Source organism: Vigna unguiculata, chromosome 2 (assembly GCF_037176805.1).
Source record: "Vigna unguiculata cultivar grain cowpea cultivar isolate G323 ecotype 2 chromosome 2, ASM3717680v1, whole genome shotgun sequence".
Lineage (NCBI taxonomy): Eukaryota > Viridiplantae > Streptophyta > Magnoliopsida > Fabales > Fabaceae > Vigna > Vigna unguiculata.
This window is the reverse complement of record NC_140793.1, coordinates 28,541,635-28,563,062: the sequence shown is the minus strand read 5'-3', so window position 1 is coordinate 28,563,062 and position 21,428 is coordinate 28,541,635. Positions and strand designations below refer to the sequence as shown.

Below are 21,428 nucleotides of genomic sequence, written 5' to 3'. Positions count from 1 at the left end.
TAAAGAATTAAAAGACGCGAAACTTTTATTTTTAAAAAAAGCATTTATTAGATTAAAAAACTAGTATTTAACACTCAGTTGTTTTTTATTAGAAGAATTTGTTGTATGACATAAAAGTTGAAAAAACTGATAACAGTGAATAATAGTGAAGGAGGAATAGGATTAACATAAAGCATAACAGACATTAGAGGTGTATAACTGGTTTTAATTTGATAATTAACAATAAGTTTACTCCATTTAGTAACTCTCGTTGAATTAAGTGTGTGGAAGTTACAGATTGACTTTGAAAGAAGAAGGTTTTATTTTACGTAGCGAATGAAAAAAGTAAGAGTTTTTGTGGCATGTTGTTGTTGTCCTTAATGAAATGAATTTGGGAAAATGAAGGCATAGAATGATTCCAGATGAAGAAAGAGGAACAGAAATGAAAGCTTAAGGAAGAAATAAGAAAGGTTTGAAGGGCGCATAAGATAAGATAAGAAATGGTTTGAAAGCAACATAAGTTGACATATTTGACCCAACCATAACCCAGGAACTTGGGCTCCCCTCATCATGCAAAATTTAAATCTGTTGCAGAATGATCATAATTAAGTTTCCAAGGCAATTAAAAACCCTGTCTAGTTCCTCCACCAAAATTTAATTCCCTAGAGCCTTTCCATCCATGGCGTGGTCCCCACCTGAAAGGGACTCCCTTCCATCTCACTGCTTTCAGTGTCAAACCTCAATAAATAACTCACCCTTTCCACCATGCAAAATCTCCAACGTCAACCTTTCTCTTTCAACTCCCCCCCAACAAAACAATCTCTCAATTTCCCCATCCCACCATTTTATTTTTAAATTAAAATTATTTTTTAACGATTTCATTTTCACAACTTTATCTTACAATATGAGATGATATTTTTTAAGTGTTTTTTCACTTTTTATATTTAGAAAATTATCTTTTAACAAAGTTTTGTTAACAAACTTTTGACAACGTGATGGTATTGAAAGAAATGTTGGTATGACTTGAAAGAAAAAAAAAGGTTTGGTGTAAGTTGAAAAGTAGATTTTGTCAAATTTATATATTTTTTTGTTAAAATATCATAGTCCTTTTCATTTTTTCATTTATTTATATTTTAAAACCAGTTAAAAGATGTCATCTCAGATCATAAAAAAAATATTATAAAAATGGATAATGATATTATAACTCTCATATTTTGACTCTCATTTTGTATTTCTTAATCTGGTTTAGTGTGGGTCATTGATTAATATACCACTATTCTCTCTTTGAAAAAGATCAATAGTCCATACTAAGCCACGTAAAAGGATAAAGGATGAGAATCAAAGTATATTTTTTTTATAAAAATCTAATTGTTAAAATATCATTGTCCATTTTAAAATTACCCTTTCACATTATCTAAAATTCTTACAACTTTTTACACACATAGAATAAATTTATCTCAATATTATAAAAAAATAAATAAAATAAATCACTCTGACTCGTAATTATTTCACAAGCAAAGTAAGAAAAATTCACAAAATTTATATGTGAATTTCTGAGTCAAAGTTAGAATATATTTTTTATGTCGTTATAACTTCTAACGGTTTCTATGCATTTAAAATTAAAGTTGTATGAATTCCACATAACTTAATCCATGAGTCATAATCTTTTTCAAACTTATCCACTTTGTGCAAAAATTTGCCCCACTTATGTAAAAAAAAAACTTCAATTACTCTTAAAATAATTTTTTACTTAACCATTATTGTAAATAAAAAACGGGGAGTGAAAATGCACACACAGGGTTCAACTTTTGTTCTTATCGCATCCACGGAAGATCTCTCCGAATCCGAACTCTTTTCTTCCCATGTCCTATCTGGAGACAAGAGGGCGCGTGTGATGCAGACTCTAGGTGTGGTGGAGTGCAAGGAGGCAGAAGCGCGTGGGGAGGAGTTGAAAGGAAAAAAGGTTTGACTTTGGCGAAGGGTGTGGGAAACGTTTGGAATGGCCATTAAGAGAGCAGCACGTGGCATGTAACAGCCGACGGAGTAAGTGGCAGTGATCGGTTTCTGTGGACCTGCACTTACCATTCACAGTAAATTATTCAATTAACCGATTTATTACAACACAGTACTATCAATGTGAGCATTATATTATGTGAGAGAGCAACACAAAGAAACTAGGATAAGGAGGGATCAAGAGAAAACAGAGGGTCCCCTTTTGTGTGTGTTGTGTGCGTGTGTCACACAACTCTTCTCTCAACTCAACTAAGATCACTTCTGGTATGTTCTACCAAAACTTTTCTGACTTTTGTTTTTTTCGTGTGACATGCTAAAAAATCTTTCTAAGATTCGTTGGTTTGGTTGGTCGGTTGTGTAGCGTAGGAATATTTTACGCTGTTGTGGTTTCGGGGTTGAATGAGAATGTTTTTGATGGTTTAAAGGTTTTTATTGTTTGGATTCTGATATGGGAAAGTTTTGCTGTGGGGTGTTAGAGACAGGTTTGGCTCAACTGAAGTAAGGTTTGGTTTGGTTCGCTTTATCTCTCTCTTAGCACGTTAAAAATAGTACAAACACAGGTGAAGAAGAATGTATGGGGATTGCCAAGTTATGTCAAGTATGGGAGGGAACGTAGTAGTGAACTCCGATACTCTCTTTTCCTCCTCGATCCAGAACTCTAACTTCAACTTCATCCCCACCATGCCTTTTCAACCTTTTCCTTCCATGGTAATTAACTGTTTTTTTCCTCTTTTCTTTTTGCATGCTTCTGTTAAATCTTTTTCTTCTTTTGATTTCTTCCACTTCTGTTTCTGAAGCAGAAGGAAGAAGATGTGATGCTGCGAGGGAAGGAAGAGATGGAGAGTGGGTCGGGAAGTGAACAGGTTGAAGATAAGTCAGGGAATGAACAAGAGAGTGAACAACCCACAAAGAAGAAACGCTATCACAGGCACACTGCTCGCCAGATCCAAGAAATGGAAGCGTAAGAATATGTTCTATGATTCTAGATCTCTCTTTCTCTTTCTCTCTTTCCCTTATTCTTCTCTCTCTCTTTTGTTTTCTTGCTATGAAACGGAAATCGAAGGCTTTAACTTGTTGTTCATTGCTTGTTGCATGTGTAATGTAACTTTGGCAGTTTGTTCAAGGAATGTCCTCACCCAGATGATAAACAGAGGCTGAAACTGAGCCATGAATTGGGCCTGAAACCGCGCCAGGTCAAGTTCTGGTTCCAGAACCGTCGAACCCAGATGAAGGTACGCTGAAACTTAATTACCATTCTTCTTCTCAGCTTCCATTAAAAACGTTCACTTTTACTACCTTATAATAATAAAACCAAACCCTAAACTGTATTCATGCTCTTAATTCCACCCATTAAATCTAACGTATACTGCTAGCACGTTTCCCAATGAAACCGCGTTTACTTCCCTTGCATTAAAACTTTCCTATGCCCTAATAAACAGCTACATAGACAGTGAGAGATAAATACATTGCAGGTAAATAGATTAAAAAAAAAAGCCATCATGTATAAATATTAATATATTTATATATATGGCAATAAATAAAAGAAGAAAAAAAAAAAGGAAGAGGGGAAACTCTCATTTACTTGTGGTTCTTGGTAAGTCCATCATACAGTCTGTATTCCATTAATGTACGCATTAAACCCTACCTGTCCCAAGTGGTCTCGAACGGTACTCATATTTATTGCTATTATCATTACGGTTTTAGGGTTTGAATGGATGATGAAGGGTCTTCAGTCTTCTCTTTCTCCTCCATAAATTTTGATAGCATTTATGTTGAAGGATTTCGCGAATTATATACATCAAGATTATACCCTCATTCATTACTATACGTGTTGTAAGACTACGAAACATACGGAAGAGTCTTTGGTTGTTTTGCTTTAACCATTAATTCATGTTTGATTTTATCAATTCTGGGAAATAGGCACAACAAGATCGTGCAGATAATATCATACTTAGAGCCGAGAATGAGACTCTAAAGAGTGAGAACTATCGTCTACAAGCTGCACTGCGTAACGTTATGTGTCCCAATTGTGGTGGCCAATGCATAATGGGTGCTGATCTGGGTTTGGATGAACACCAACTTCGCATGGAAAATGCCCGGTTAAGAGAAGAGGTATATTTACCATTATCACACTGAACAAATGTTTGCTCAAATTTTCGTGTTGATGTATGAACCGGCTTAAAATTTTGGAACGTTGAAAAAATAGTCCACAAAACGAGAAATTAACGTTTAACTTATATAATAAATACATTAGAAGTTATACTATTTTGATTAATTAGTAATGCATACAGAAATTAAACGCTAAAAGAGGTTTTACGTTATTACTCTTGAATTAAGTTATGTAAACTTAAACTTTAATTTACAATTAACGTTAATGTTGATTTTGCAGTTAGAACGCGTGTGTTGCCTCACTTCAAGGTACACTGGGCGTTCATTACAAACAATGGCAGCAGGTCCAACTCTCATGGCCCCTTCATTGGATTTGGATATGAACATATATCCAAGGCACTATTCGGATCCTGTTGCTCCGTGCACAGAAATGATTCCTGTGCCAATGTTGCCTCCCGAAGCTTCACCATTTGCGGAGGGTGGAGGAATCTTGATGGAAGAAGAAAAGTCTCTGGCCTTAGAGCTCGCGGCTTCTTCCATGGCAGAACTTGTGAAGATGTGTCAGACAAACGAGCCGCTTTGGATCCGAAGCAGTGATGGTGAAAGGGAAGTGTTGAATTTCGAAGAGCACGCAAGGATATTTCCTTGGCCTCAGAATCTCAAGCACCGAAGTGAACTGAGAACTGAAGCTAGCCGTGACACTTCTGTGGTTATAATGAACAGCGTCACTCTTGTTGACGCGTTCCTTGATGGTGTAAGTCATCGCTGAATTTTAACACTTTTTTCATTCTGCGTAAACCCTTTTCTCTCATCTAAAAAAATGAAGTGTCATTCACTTTAATCTTATTTCAGGAACCTTTGGTTTATTTCTATAGTTTTCTTCTCCACCTTTAATATATAACATTTCACAAAAAGTATGAAATTTAAGTTTTATGAAGTTAAACCTTAACTATAATGAAAGTTCTTTCTTTTTCTTTCCCCCTTCTATTAGCAAAAATGGATGGAATTGTTTCCAACAATCGTGTCTCGAGCAAAAACTGTCCAAATCATATCTTCTGGTGCTTCTGGTCATGCAAGCGGGACTCTTCAGCTGGTAAGTATGTTGCTTGTAAGTATTGAATTGCTAGCGTGGTATATAATTTAGCTAGGTTACTGATAAATTGGTTGTATATTTTTCTAGATGTACGCAGAATTTCAAGTTCTTTCTCCATTGGTGTCCACTCGCGAGACTCATTTTCTTCGTTATTGTCAACAAAATGCTGAGGAAGGAACCTGGGCCATTGTTGATTTTCCTGTTGACAACTTTCACCAAAATTTTCACCCTTCTTATCCCAAATACTGCAGGAGATCCTCTGGTTGCGTGATTCAAGATATGCCAAATGGGTATTCAAGGGTAAGTCCTAGCCCCATTGGTGCATTCTAATTATTTCATTCGCAGCATTTTCTGGTGTATATGCATGTCTAATTCCACCATTCTGCTTCGATTCTGTGTATTTATCAATGTAGGTAACATGGGTTGAGCATGCAAAAATAGAAGAGAAACCCGTGCATCAGATATTCAGCAACTATGTGTACAGTGGAATGGCATTCGGAGCACAGCGTTGGTTAGGAGTTTTGCAGAGACAATGCGAGAGGGTCGCGAGCCTCATGGCCAGAAACATATCAGATCTTGGAGGTTCTCAAAATCTTATCTCCCTAATCTTAATAACTTTTCAACAATTATGTATATGATAATAACCTGTGAGGCGTATACAATTGCAGTGATACCTTCGCCAGAAGCGCGAAAGAACTTGATGAAACTAGCCCAAAGAATGATAAAAACGTTTGGCCTTAACATGAGTACCTCTGGGGGTCAATCGTGGACAGCTATATCAGATTCCCCTGAAGACACAGTTAGAATCACAACAAGGAAAGTCACAGAGCCTGGTCAACCTAATGGTGTGATTCTAAGTGCTGTTTCAACCACTTGGTTGCCCTATTCTCATACCAAGGTCTTTGATCTCCTCAGGGACGAACGTCACAGATCTCAGGTAGTGCAAACTTTGCAATTCAATTTCAACTCTTAAGGCCAAGTAATGAACACCCGAGTCTTTTTTTTTTTCTTTTACAGATGGATGCTCTTTCCAACGGGAACTCATTGAATGAGGTGGCTCACATTGCAAATGGTTCACATCCAGGAAACTGCATTTCACTTCTTCGCATAAATGTAAGATCATTTGCCAAATCAAATAAAATACAAGTTAAAGTTTTTGAATTCTAAACCTTAGGTTATTTATTGGTACAAATATATGCAGGTAGCAAGCAACTCATCCCAGAACGTAGAGCTAATGCTGCAAGAGAGTTGCACCGACCAGTCTGGAAGCTTGGTGGTGTACACCACCATTGATGTGGATTCGATCCAGCTAGCCATGAGTGGCGAGGACCCTTCTTGCATTGCCCTTCTCCCCCAAGGCTTCATGATAGTGCCGATGCTATCATCACCCAACGTTGACACACCCATCAATGCTAACTCCTCAGAGCCTCCATCTCTCAACCCAGGTTGCCTCCTAACCATGGGGCTGCAAGTTCTCGCCAGCACAATCCCTTCTGCAAAGCTCAACCTCTCGAGTGTCACGGCCATCAACAACCACCTCTGCAACACCTTGCACCAAATCGAAGCTGCTCTTTCCAGTAGCAGTGAGAATGGCACCAATTTCCTTTGCACTGAACCCACTGCCAGTGCACCTCCAAAGCAGTGAAGTGGGAAGTCACAAAATGGTTCCTTTACCCGAGTTTTGTTTACCCTTTTGGATTTATGAGGTTGTGGTTGCAGGCAGAGGAAGTAGTGAGAGTGGAAGAATGAGGTTATGGGGGAAAGCAGTAACGAGGGTAAGAGTGGTTTAGAATAAAAATGGGTTTGAGTGGGGATTATTAGGTAGGGAAGTGTGTGATGAATGGATTTGTGTTGTAAGAATTGAGAAACAATGTGGAATGGCATGAATTTATGTGTGTGAGGGTAGAGGGACTGAGGGAGTCAAGAGCGCACCAGATAGTACTTTAGGCTTTGTAGTGAGGCCATGGCCTCACCACTCAGCATGGGTGCTGTGGTTCGGGAATTGACTCTTGTTTCTATGTCAGCCTCTATTGTCTTTATTTTGATGCTTATCATGATTCAACTTTGCTTAATTTACCTGTTTATGTTTTTCTCTCCTTTTCATCTTCTCTTTCTTCTCAAAACCTTACCTTCACAACTCTTGATATACATATGCAATTGTCATTTCATATAGGTTGTTTTTTGAAATCGTTTTTGTTTTCATTCTTCTGTATATGTTATTATGCCCTTCTATTTCACTGCACCCTTTAACATTTTCTTGCAAAGGCGTAGTTTATTTTGGGTTCAACTCCTTTCATACTTGAACTTTTTTATTTTTCTAAAAACATTAGTTATGGTGAGTTCGATTGAGTTTATAACTCAATCATTCATAGACTCTTTGTCTTTCTTAACAAACAATAAGGGAAATGGATTTAGGGAAAATAAACTTAGTAGCTTTGAAGGGGCTTTGAAGGATAGGGAAAAAGTTGCCTGATAAAAGAGAGACATTTAGGGTACGGTATGATATCAGAGTTGGGTTGTTTTCTTTTTTTTTATAATATTGGAAGGAAGTCTCACATCAATCAATTAAAGATAAAGTCAATTTAGATAAAGTCAATTTAGAGTATATATATATATATATATATATATATATATATATATATATATATATATATATATATATATATATATATATATATATATATATATATATATATATATAGATCTCGTCTTACAAGTTATTTTTGTGGGATTTGAATTATTTTTAAAGTTCACCTTTTAAAATAATAATATTAAATTCATGAGCGAGAGTCTATCTTATCAAATTTATTGTTTTTTGAGTTTATTGTGTTACATATTATTGAAAAATTTGTTATTTGTTTGACCTATCATGTTATCATTGTTGAATCGTTATCAGATTATCTATTGATATTTAGTTTCATACTCAAGATATTTGTTTCAGTGAGTATGAGAGAATGTGTTAAACATCACACATATAAGACTACTTTATATTATATATATGAATGTGCAAATCTAACTTTGATTTTATGTTTCTTAGCCAATAATGAAAACTGAGAGAAATCCAAGAGATCGGGACAATCAGAATAAAGACCCTAGAGAAAGGAAAAAGGCATAATACTTCTATCTAATCCACATCTATTATTTTTTTTCAGAACAATTTACTTTACCCCCTCATGTAGAAATCTTTTTGTTTTAACTCATTCCTTCATAGAACCATCTTTTTCTTCTGAAAATGTAGTTTCTTCAACTCAGCCCTTTTTAAAGTTGAGTCGTTCATGCTTTGCTTAGACACTAGTTGCAAGAAAAAACAAAATAAATTTATCATAAAGAAAAAAAAAAACAAAAAGTATATATATATATATATATATATATATATATGAAAGTTTAATTTAATTACTATAATAATGTATACTTTTGAAGAATAACTTCGGATAGTTTGATGTTTAAAATTAGTCAAACACAATATTAATGATTAAACACCAGAAATCCCCATCAATAATTTATTAACAAAAACCTCTATTTTAAAAATTGAATCGAACTGACCTGTAAGCTTGGAAAACCAATTACATAACTGATTTAAATAATTATAAAACTCATCTTAGGATAGGGGAAAGAATATCCGAAAATCGATTGAAACCGAGTTATTAAAAATATTAGTAATTCGTTTTTTTTTTCTTAATCAATATAAAATATTATTATTTTTAGTCTGTATATAAATTTATAGTTACTGATAAATATTGATATATTATTAAAAATCCAATTTGAACATATTTTATTTAAAAATTTTATAAAAAATTTAAATGTTAATATATTATAAAGTTATGGTTTATTATAGTACTTTTAAACAAATGTACTATAATATTATTATATTATTATAAATTTTTATTAATATCGTTTTGATCCGAATTAATTATAGTTAAACAACTAAAAGTCTTAATTAATTTTTGGGTTAAATATGAGTTTTTGTCCCTTAACTTTCAGTGAATTTTGGAATTAGTCCATTTTGAAATTTTGGACAAATTTAGTCTTTCATCTTTCAAAATACGTGGATTTAGTCCTTTTAATCAAATTTTGTTAAGTTTATTTGACATTTTAAGCACGTTCCATAACAATATTTGACTTAACATTAAAGCAAAAATGTGTCAAACAGTATACACAACTCAAATATATTCCTGCAATGTGTACGAAACATCAAATAAACCTAACAAAATTTGATTAAAATGACTAAATCCACGTATTTCGAAAGATGAAGAACTAAATTAGTTCAAAATTTTGAAATGGACTAATTCCAAAATTTACTGAAAATTAAGGGACGAAAAACATATTTAACTCTTAATTTTTTTTAACTCATTCGGTACCTAATAACAATTAAAAAAAAACTCAATATTTGACAACTCATGATATTGTGTATTGCTTTGATACGTTGATGGAAAACGTGAGTATCGATATCAAGTTTGATAAAAAAAAAACATATTTATTATAGAAATTAAATTGTGAGGATATTATATTATTTTTTCCATAGAAAAGATACGGTAGAAAATACAAAAAAACATGTAAAATGTTTAATGAAAGGAAAAATAAAGGTGGGGTATAAAACTAAAGCTGAAAGAATAATGAAGTTAAATGGTGCAAAACAAATGTTTAAAGAATAATGAAGGTGTTACAAAAATAAGAATTTTATTGTTTTTTTGGCTTAAATATACATTTGGTCCCTATTTTTGTTGATTTTATTCAATTTGGTCCCTATTTTCGTTTTATGTTCAATTAGGTCCTCATTTTCGTCAAATTATGGTCAATTTGGTCCTTTTGACTAACGGTGTTTAAATAGTTAACGTTTTTGAACAGTACATGCCACGTGTCAGCTCCTGGTTTTTTTTTTTATTTTATTTTTATTTTATTTTTATTTATTTTTATTTATTTTTAATTTTTTTTAATTTGAAAAAAATTGTCCACGTGTCAAGTCACAGTTGTGCCACGTGTCAATGTTAGTGCCACATGTCAGCTTGTGGTAGTATTTATTTTTTTGTTCAATTTAGTCCCTATATTCGTTATTTTTATTCAATTTAGTCCCAATTTTTGTTCAAATAAATCAATTTTGTCTCTTTCAAATTGACACTAAATTTAATATCTTTTATACAAATTATATTAATATCTTTTATAAAATTGACCTTTGAATTTATTATTTTTTAAATTCAATTATAAATTATTAAATTTAATTATAAATTGAATAAATTCTTATATTTAATTGCTAAATAGAATATAATTATTTAAAATATTATAAGAATATAATTATTAATTTTTTTTCTAATATCTATATTCTAAAATATTTTTAAAATTGATATATAAAAATATTTTAGAAAAATAAACTAATATTTGTAAAATTAACATTTACATATAAAATATTTTAGATTTTAATATCTAAAATGCAATAAAAATATTAAATATTTTAAATTTAAATGTGAATTTTATAAATGTTAATATATATTTTGAAAATTTTAATAATTATATTTTAATAATATTTAAATAATTATATTTTGTTTAACAATTGAATCTAAGAATTATATTCAATTAATAATTAAATATTATAATTTATAATTAAATTTAAAAAATAACTAATAATAATGTCAATTTTAAAAATTGAATGGTTTTATTTTGGCAAAATTTGGGACTAAATTAAACAAAAATAACGAATATAGGGACTAAATTGAATAAAAATAACAAATATAGGGACTAAATTGAACAAAAAAAATAATACTACCACAAACTGACACGTGGCACTAACATTGACACGTGGCACAACTGTAACTTGACACGTGAACTATTTTTTCAAATTTAAAAAAATTTAAAAAAAATTTAAAAATTTTTTTAAAAAAAATCAAAAAAACCAGGAGCTGACACGTGGCATGTACTGTTCAAAAATGTTAACTATTTAAACACCGTTAGTGAAAAGGACCAAGTTGACCACAATTTGACGAAAATGAGGACCTAATTGAACATAAAACGAAAATAGGGACCAAATTGAATAAAATCAACAAAAATAGGGACCAAATGTATATTTAAGCCTTGTTTTTTTATACAGAAGGTGCAAAACTAATGTTAGTAATTGAACTTGAGCATAAGATCTTCTAGCCCGACTCATTTGGGCTTAAAATTGCATACTTTACTGGCCCCCTGCTACATGTAACGGTCGTTTTAATTTACACTTCTCCCTCTTACTTATGCAGTCCTCTTTCGTCTTTTTCTTTCAAAGTATACTCTATTCTTTCTCTATCATGCCTAATATTTTTCTCCCTCAAAAGGCCCTCACCTCTCTTTTCACTAAAACATATTTCACATGCAAATATTCAAATGCACCCTGTATAGTAGGAGTGATCATAGATTGGATTTTTAATGATTCAATCCACATTCATTTTGGATTCAAATAATTGGATTAGATTTTCGATCCAATTTGTTTTTTTCAAAAAAAGTAGATTGGATTTTTTTTAGAAATCCAGATCCAAATATTTAGATCAAGTTTAAATCCAGATCTAAATATTTGGATCAAGTTCAAAATCCAAAATATATTTTTCATAAAATAAATTCAAATTAAGTTTTCTAAAACTTGTGTCCATAGGGCTGACACTATAGAATTTGACAGATTTTTTGTCGAGGCCAATGAGGCCAAATTTCAGCATGGGATGAACTTGGATGACTTTCGAACGAATTTCGGTCGGGGACGACGTGAGCAAATTTGGGTCAAGGTCAACTTGACAAAATTTCAGTCGAGACCAACGTCACTGGATTCAACTGAATTTTGGCCAGGGCCAATTTTGCCTAATACGACCAAATTTTGGCTAGAACCGACTTAGCCAAATATGGTCACATTTGGGCCAGGGCTTGATCAGTCAAATTTTGGTCACGGTTGACTCCACTAAATTCGTCGGCCGGGACCGACTTTACTGAACATGGCCAATTTTCTATCACAGCCGACTAAGTTGAATATAGTCAAATTTTGTTCAGGACTTACTCGACCGAATACGGCTAAGTTTGGGCTAGTGCCGACTCAATCAAATTTTGGTCATAACCAACACGACTGAATTTGGCCAAATTTAGGTCAGGACCGACTCGCCTAAATATGACCAAATTTCGGTCGTGATCGAGTCTGCCGAATACGACCAAATTCAGGCGAGGACCAACTCGGTCAAATTTTGGTCGAGGCCAACACGACCGAATTTTGACCGGAGCTGACTCGTCTGAATTCGACCGAATTTCGGTCATGGCTGACTCAGTTGAATACGGCCAAATTTCGATCATGACTGATAATTTGAATACGGCAAAATTTCATCCTAGGCTGTCTCAACTGAATACGACCAAATTTGGGTCAGGGCCGACTCAGCCAAATCGGGGCCAACTTGATTGAATTCAACCGAATTTTGACTGGAGCCAACTTTTGGTCGCGGTTGTCTCGGCCGAATACGGTCAAATTTTTTCTAGGTCGACTCAGCCCAATGCACTTAAATTTGGATCGGGGTGAACTCAACCAAATACTTCTAAATTTTATCCAGGACCAGTTGAGCCAAATTTTGATCGGGACCGACTTGACAAAATTTAGCCTAATTCAGCCAAATTTTGTATAGGGTCACACCAACAGAATTGGGCTAGTCCATCTCAACCTTCAGCCTAAACTAACCAAAAATATAAACTGAAAATTTGAATAGGATATTTTGGATTATCCATTTTGAAAATCTAGATTTAGAGTATGGATATACAATCCATAAAATATATAAAATGTAGATCAGATTGATATCCAAATTCAATAAAATGGATTGAATTTTTAATAAAATGAATATTAAATGGATTGGATCATAATAAAATGGTTGAATCATGAAAATTAGATTTTTTGCTTATCCTTAGTTTAACTTTTCAGATCATCCTCTGCTTCCTTCTGCTCATTTAAGAGTTCAATAAATATAAATTATTGTTGTGATCCTTACAATTTTTATTTTTATGTGTTAAATAAACATTAATTAATACTTTTACCGTCATATTTTTATTCTTTCAATTTTATATGTATTTAATCTCTTTTTATTAATACATTTTTTTACAAGAGTATAATTTAAATTTGTTAGTATAAATTCATGGATACATTAATAATTCTTTTATTAAACATCTAAAATTTTCAATTAAATTGTAAGCTTTAAAGTTTATAAATATAAATGTGAAGGTTTAGTGTATACAGACGTCTCATATCTCACGTCGCACGTCGCACGTTGCACGTTGCACGTCTTTCACGTCTAACGTTCCACGTCCCACGTCTCTCACGTCCCACGTCTCACGTCCCACGCCTCACGTCCCACGTCTCACGTCCCACGCCTCACGTCCCACGCCTCACGTCCCACGTCTCACGTCCCACGTCCCACACCACGTCTCACGTCTCTCGTCCAACGTCTCACGTCTCACGTTTCACGTCGTCTCACGTCGTCCCACGTCTTACGTCCAATGTCCTACGTCCCACGTCCCACGTCTCTCATGTCTCTCACGTCCCACGTCCCACGTTCCATGTTCTACGTCTCACGTCTCACGTCTCACGTCCCACGTCTCACGTACCACGTCTCACGTTCCACGTTTCACGTCCCACGTCTCACGTCCCACGTCTCACGTACCACGTCTCACGTTCCACGTCTCACGTCCCACGTCTCACGTCCCACGTCTCACGTCCCACGTCTCACGTCTCACGTCCCACGTCCCACGTCTCACGTCTCATGTCTCTTGTCTCACGTTCCATATCGTCTCACGTCCCACGTCGCACGTCTTACGTCCAACGTCCTACGTCTCACGTCCCACGTCTCACGTCGCACGTCTTACCTTCCACGTACCATGTTTCACATCTCACATTATTGCAGTGAAATACTTGATTCTTTCATAAAATAATGGTGCTTTGGTTTACTGGTTGCAGTATACCTAAGGTTCTTCTTTGTTGTTTATCCTTCTTCAAGTTTCTTATTGATCGAAAGAAGAGAAAGAATATTATTTTACCGGAAATAGGAAAGCTAACCTTATGCAATAACAATAATTTGAAGTTTTTGCAGATGTCTCCTATCATTACATTGATGATTTTAGAAGAGTTTAGATGTTGGCAGACAATATTTTTTTATTGATTTTCTATTCTGACATTCAATATGCGAAGAGATGTGTCACAAAATTCTAATCAAGGGTGGGCAAAAAATAAATTTTTTATAATCCAATATATTTTTTCTATGATCTAATCCATTTAATATCTATTTTATTAAAAATTCAATTCATTTAAAATCCATTTTATTGGATATGGATATCAATCTGATATATATTTTATATATTTTATGAATTGAATATCCATTCTCTAAATCTAGATTTTCAAAATGGATAATCCAAAATATCCAATCCAAATTTTTAGTTTATATTTTTGGTTAGGTTAGGCTAAAAGTTGAGACCGACTAGTCCAAATTTAGTTGTATTTGATTGAGTTGGCGTGACCCTATACAAAATTTGGCCAAATTTTGTAAAGTCGGTCTCGATCGAAATTTGGCCCAACTGATCTTGGACAAAATTTGATAGTATTCGGTTGAGTTCACACCAACCCAAATTTGACTGCACTGGCTTGAGTCGACCTAGAAAAAATTTTGACTGTATTCGACCGAGACAACCGCGACCAAAATTTGGTTGTATTCAGCCTAGTTGACTCCAGTCAAAATTTGGTCGAATTCAATCGAGTTGGCCCCGATTGAGATTTGACCGAGTTGGCCCTGATTGAGATTTGGTCGTATTTGGTTGAGACAACCTAGGGTGAAATTTGACCGTATTCAAATGAGTCGGTCACGATCAAAATTGGGTCGTATTCAACTGAGTTGGCCATGACTGAAATTCGGCCGAATTCAGTCGACTTGGCTCCGGTCAAAATTATGTCGTGTTGGCCTCGACCAAAATTTGACCAGAATTCAGTCGAGTTGGCTTCGGTCAAATTTTGGTCGAGGCGGTCAAATTCAGTCATGTTAGCCTCGACCAAAATTTGACCGAGTTTATCCTGGCCTGAATTTGGTCGTATTCGGCAGAGTTGATCGCGACCGAAATTTGGTCATATTTAAGCGAGTCGATTCTAACCTAAATTTGGCCAAATTCAGTCGAGTTGGTCATGACAAAAATTTGGTCAAGTCGGCACTTGCCCAAATTTAGCCGTATTCGGTCGACTAAGTCCCGAACGAAATTTGACTATATTCAACTTAGTCGGTTGTGATCGAAAATTGGCCATATTCAGTCAAGTCGGTCCCGACTGACGAATTTAGTGGATTCAACCCTGACCGAAATTTGACTGATTAGGACCTGACCCAAATGTGGCCACATTTGGCCAAGTCAGCTCTAGCCAAAATTTGGTCGTATTTGGCAAAATCAGCCCTGGCCGAAATTCAGTCGAATCCAGTCAAGTTAATCTCGACTGAAATTTTGTCAAGTCGACCTTAGCCCAAATTTGGTCACGTCATCCCCGACCGAAATTCGTTCGAAAGTCATCCAATTTCATGTCATGCTGAAATTTGGCCTCGTTGGCCTCAACAAAAAATATGTCAAATTCTATGGTGTCACCTCTATCGAAAATCTAATCTACATCCATTTTGGATCCAAATAATGGATGTGGATCCAAATTTGTGCCCATAGGGCTGACACCAAAGAATTTGACAGATTTGGCTGAATATTTCCAAATTTGTCCAGGATCAATTGGGTCAAATCTCGATCGGGACCGACTTGACAGAATTTGACCTAATTCGGCCAAATTTTGTACAGGGGCATGTCAACTCAATTAAATACGACTAAATTTGGGCTAGTCCGTCTCAACCTTTAACATAACCTAACAAAAAATATAAAGTGAAAATTTGGATTGGATATTTTGGATTATCTATTTTGAAAATCTAGATTTCGAGAATGGATATTCAATCCAGAAAATATATAAAATGTAGATTAGATTGATATCCAAATCCAATAAAATGAATTTTAAATGGATTGGATTTTTAATAGAATGGATATTAAATGGATTGGATCATAGAAAAAGTGGATTGGATCATAAAAATTGAATTTTTTGTCCACCATTACTATATAGTTCACCCGTTTGTAAACTTTACTGCAATTGTATTAATCTTTATTTTAGTATTTTTTTTTGTTGACCAAAAATACTCTAATTGGAAAATAGCATATTATTTGAGTTTTCAGTGCTCACTGAACATATAATAATCTAGCATTTTCTCTTTTTATGAATTTTACTCATATCTAAGTTGTCTTGTTTGCACATCAAAATTAGTTAATCACTCCAAATCTTCACTGACATAAATAACACATCAAACATGTGTTACAATCTTAATTTTGATAAATAAAAAAAAAAAAAGAAAAAAGGCTATTGCCTCCATTCAATGTTTTCTGGATTCATAGCTGAGGACAAGAAGTGAGTGTATCCCTTGTAAAGAAGGAGGAGGGTTATACGAGGTAGAGAAAATTGAGTATAATTTAGAAGAAATAAAAAACAAGACAGGGAGTGCATAAGTAATAGAAGGAGGGTAAATAGCCATTATAGCCTTCGTGTGGGTGCAACAAAACAGGCCGACCAATGGAAATTTTTTTTATAATTACGAAAACAAAAAGGACTATTGAACATGGGCCAACAATTAATTTCATGTTTCGGCCCAGAACAATAGCTTGTACCTCCTTATAAGTAGTAAAATGACCTGTTTAGGCTTATATTACTACTTTCATCTTCTTCTTCCTACACCTGTATTTTTTTCCCCACTCTTCATCTTCTTATTTTTACTGCAGATTTCTCCTTGGTTTTTCATCTTCTTCATATTATGTTTTTTATTGAATTTTTTTTTTATATTATGCAATCTAAAATGTATTTTTTATTTTATACTTCATAATATACATTTCGAAATACAAATTTTAAATTCTAGATTATGTAATTAAAAAATAGTTGTGCAATTTTGTATTCTGAAATACAAATTTGTATTATGAACCGTACATTTGAAAACATTTGTATTAAATAATTTGGAACTAAAAATGAAAACTGTAAATTTAGAATTTGGAAATTCATGAGGGTGCCTATTGAAACTATGGAGGTATAGAAAGAAACTCACCTCTTAAGACCAATTCAAACCTTATTTTCAAGCACAACAAATATTGAGGCCCACTCATTCTACTTTTTCTTCCTGTATCTATTTTTTTTTAATTTTTTAGTTTCTTTTTCTTTTTGGCTCTGTATTCCTCTTTTTCTGCAATCAATCTCATTCTTCCTACTTCTTGCTCCGACCATTGATTATAGCCTAAAAGGCTAACACTATAATCATTGTCGGTGCCCATCAAACCAATTCCGAAGCATGCTTTACGACCAAGACTCCAAACGGCCAAGCCACTCAACATTTTCTTATTTTTTTTTCCTCGTCTTCCTGTTGACTTCTGTTTTTGTTTAAATTACACCGTCATTAGTAACAACAACAACTAATTTAGCATTTCAAAGAGACCCAAATATGTCTTCTTCAATGATTAAGGTTTTAAAAAGTTGACAAAACGTTGTACATTATAAAATTCATCTGAGGTTTGAAAACAGCCCTTGTCGACGAGTGTTTCTTTCTAATTCATGTTATTTTTTCACACTCTCCTCCAATTTGTAACAGTAGTCGTTCACTAACTTTGAGGCCCGTAGACAAATGAAGTGCTAATAGTGCAGAAAACTTAATAAAATGACCTTGAAGTTTGAAGCAAGTAAAACCTTTTACCTTTAAAGCGGAAAGGAAGGAACAAAAGGCATAACTTGAATTTTGACCAAGATTCTGCATATGATGCATGCCATGCACTATGCAACACTGGTTGTTAAAGCAAAAACGGTTAAGCAATAAACTTTACAAAACTTTTAACTTGTAATTCGATATCACGTTAAAAAATAAACTTTAAATAACTCGATCTTAATCTTATAAATCAAGATAAAATTTGTACTTTTATGTTTACCTGATATAAGATTTAAAAAAATATATATAGTGGAAACTATTGAAGCTAAACCTCTAACAATGACCTCAAAAGCATAAAATTCGTTGAATGAAATGAGTGTGTGTCGTTTAGGCAATGGCCAACCAAGCATTCATAATTAACAGCAAATTTTGAGAAGTTGTCGTTTTGATTTTGACCTGTTCAACGAAAAAATAAATAAAGATGATCGAGGTCCTAGTCATGGTCTTTGCCTAACATCAACACACAACACTATCAACTTGGTCAAGGTTTCAAGTGTGTCAGAGTTTTGCCCATTTAACTTTGAACCAATCTATTAACAAGGTCAAAACATTCATTCTTAAAGGCATATAATTGGTGTTACACAAAACATAATAAAGGGACAAGTGGCCAAATGATTGAGAAAAAAGAAAAAACTATGTTTCTCTGTTTTATTTTCACACCATGTTCATATTTTAGATGTCTCTGCTCACTTGTAAGGAAATTTCCTTTCATATTCCACCAAACTTTGGTTAATTTCAACACTTTCTTTCTTTTCGTATTCAAATTTTATTTTATATTATCTACTGGCTCAGGGCACGTGTTCCATTGTAAATGTATTTGAATTTATTATTTGAATAATAGCGCTTTGAAAGGTAAAAGAAACTAAGAATTTTCTTTGTTCTATTTTGTGCTGGAAAGTGAATACAGATGCAATAAATTAAGTTCGTAGTAGTAGGTAACGAATATTCTAATCATCTAGGATCAATTATTTTAGAATTTAAGTGATTATGCACGTGAAGACACGAAAATAATAATTTTATACGCATTAAATGTTTCAATGTTTCTACATCGCAGAAACACAAGTTTTTCATACTTTTTCAAATTTCTAAATAAGCTGGAATCGAAACCAGCTAGACCAACCAGAAAAAAAAATTATTCAAAGGGAGTTACCAACATACTATTTAACATATTAGTTTTAGTGTTAGTTAAAACTTATCAAATTCTATAAAAGTGAAATTTATTCGTTAAAAAATTTGACTTAAATATTTTTTAGTCTAAGCTATCCCAAAAAATCGTGTTTCTTGTTTAAATTAAATATAAAATATTTATTCATTGGGTTAACTAAGTTTTTTTTAAAGTAATATTAAAAACTATGTTTCGTCTTTAATTAAATTATAAGATATTTAGTTTAAGTATAAATTAATGTAAAACACTTTTTTCATGACAACCGAATTTGAAAATAATATTTGATAGTTGAAGAAAAAAAAATATTTAAGACTTAAATATCACTTTAGTTTCTATTTTTTCAATGTTTTTCGAAACTTTATTTTTCAATCAAGTTAAAAATTTTGTTAATTTTGTTTAATTTGATTTTTTTAACTATAATTAAATAGTTAATAGGATAAGAAAAATGTATGTTATGTGTCGTTTTGTATTTTTTTTCAAATTTTTTATCTTTAGTTTTCAATTTTTTAATTTTAAAAAATTTTATTCACATTGAAATACATATCGTTAGTATCTTATATTGAATTTAGTCTTAATATTTATTATTTTAATTTAATTTAATCTCAATAATTTTTTAAATGAAATAATTTTATCTTTATCCAAATTAAGACCATTTAATTTTTTATATAAATAATATATTGATATTTTTATTAAAATTTAATTTTTATTATATATTATTGAAATTACTTTTAAACCAACTTCAACTCTTAAAAGAAAAAAAAAAACAAAAGTTGAATTTTGATGTATCTCTCAAACCGACCGATCATGTACTAGAAGCTAAAAGTCTAATCTCATCTGTTACAACTTTTTTAAAAATTACAAAATTGAAGAAAATGACTAGAAAACAATAAGAAAAAGGGTGTTGGTGATGTGTAGAGGAATGAAGAAAATGGTTGAAAGAGTGGAAGAGGAAGGATGATTCAACATCACATCAAGAAATCTACCACACCGCTAGAATATTAATGTGAACCACAACACAGACCCCAGGGGATTCCTTGCATTGTTCCATTGCATGGTACCTTTAGGTAGGAAATAGGAACTCAAAATTTAGGCAAATAAATTAGGTACATCTAACTCAAACTGTTAGATCAACTTAATGTCATTTAACTTTATTCCATTCATTGAACCCTATAGAATTAAGCTTAGAGAAGGTGATTTGGTGAGAAAATAAACCCCACAAAACCAAAACCATAGATATATAGAGATAGATACTGGGCCATTGAAGTTGTCACTGTGAACATTTCAGAACATATATTATTGATTCCAGGGAATAAAACAAGTGGGGTTAAGTAAAAGTGCTTTGTGAACAGTGATTGCGCAGACAAAGGAGCACCTCTTTTTCTGTAGTTTTTCCTTTTTCTGCATATGTGGCTGTGAATCATAGGCTATTCTCAACCAAATGTGGACACAAAACTTGGTTACCTAGTGCACCCACAAATTTATGTTAAAGTTCACCTCAACTTTTTCTTTTCTTTTTAGCTACCCCAAATACGTGGTGCTACCTTCTGCCATAAAACAAATCCTACCTCCATAGCCATAAAAAAATCATATCAAAACACACCTTCCCTAGTAAATTCCCTTCAAAATATGTGACCATGTTCCTACTTCACACACATTCTTTGTGGGTTTTTCCCCTATGCTACGAGCTGCATTTAATGAATCAAAAATTTCAAATTTAACGAAATACTAATACTAACGTGGATTAGCGAAGGCTCTATAAAAAGTTGGTGCGAAGTGAGAATTCAAAGATTTGGTCAACGAATGTACATGAAATGGGGACTGAGAAAGTGGTGTGAAATGAGATTTTTTTTTTCAAGTTAATGCGCAAAGTTTTTTTAAAACCCATAGTTTTCATCCGATGTGGGATGTGGGAATGAGTAAACTAAATTGGTACTTTTAAGTCAGAGTGGGTAGCTAGCTTTATCCCTGTCTGTGGTTTTGGAATTTGTCTCGGTCTCTGTTTTCCTGTTTGTGAATCCAATATAAAGAAGTCAAATTCTGCTTCCATTTCAAAACCTTGTACTTGGATATCATGCACATGTTTTCACTGTTTATTTACAAGTTTTATTAAATTTAATAATAACTTAAAAAAAAGATATTACTTTTTTTTATTTAATAAATTACTTTATATATATATATATATATATATATATATATATATATAATTCTGAGTGTGTAACCAACTAACTAACAAAATCAAAGGTGGTATGGGGTATGTGTTTTCACATTTGCGATACTAGTTTATTTTAACAAA

At 33.0% G+C, this 21,428-nt stretch overlaps 1 protein-coding gene across 3 annotated transcripts; it reads left to right on the top strand.

Annotated features, from left to right (window-relative positions):
* Positions 1 to 2,125: 2,125 nt before the first annotated feature.
* On the top strand, positions 2,126 to 7,290 carry LOC114171547 (homeobox-leucine zipper protein HDG5-like). Of its 3 annotated transcripts, none has more exons than XM_028056498.2 (12): positions 2,126 to 2,256; positions 2,475 to 2,700; positions 2,790 to 2,953; positions 3,107 to 3,224; positions 3,913 to 4,104; positions 4,382 to 4,855; positions 5,093 to 5,194; positions 5,282 to 5,494; positions 5,608 to 5,776; positions 5,863 to 6,131; positions 6,212 to 6,307; positions 6,396 to 7,290. In XM_028056498.2, exons 2-12 carry the CDS (start codon positions 2,563 to 2,565, stop codon positions 6,837 to 6,839), a joined length of 2,379 nt encoding a protein of 792 aa, XP_027912299.2. In that variant the 5' UTR covers positions 2,126 to 2,256; positions 2,475 to 2,562; the 3' UTR covers positions 6,840 to 7,290. The 3 variants fall into 3 exon arrangements, with proteins under 3 accessions (XP_027912299.2, XP_027912302.2, XP_085525459.1); XM_028056501.2 differs by having other exon boundaries at positions 2,134 to 2,256; positions 2,469 to 2,700; positions 2,793 to 2,953; XM_085669333.1 differs by having other exon boundaries at positions 2,144 to 2,256; positions 2,471 to 2,700.
* Positions 7,291 to 21,428: the final 14,138 nt, after the last annotated feature.

Excerpts from the sequence above, each read along its gene's own strand:
- LOC114171547 (XM_028056498.2), top strand. The coding sequence starts at position 2,563 with ATGTATGGGGATTGCCAAGTTATGTCAAGTATGGGAGGGAACGTAGTA. Across the intron at positions 5,495-5,607 it reads TGCCAAATGGGTATTCAAGG|GTAACATGGGTTGAGCATGC; the intron begins GTAAGTCCTAGC and ends TTATCAATGTAG. Across the intron at positions 5,777-5,862 it reads AAACATATCAGATCTTGGAG|TGATACCTTCGCCAGAAGCG; the intron begins GTTCTCAAAATC and ends ATACAATTGCAG.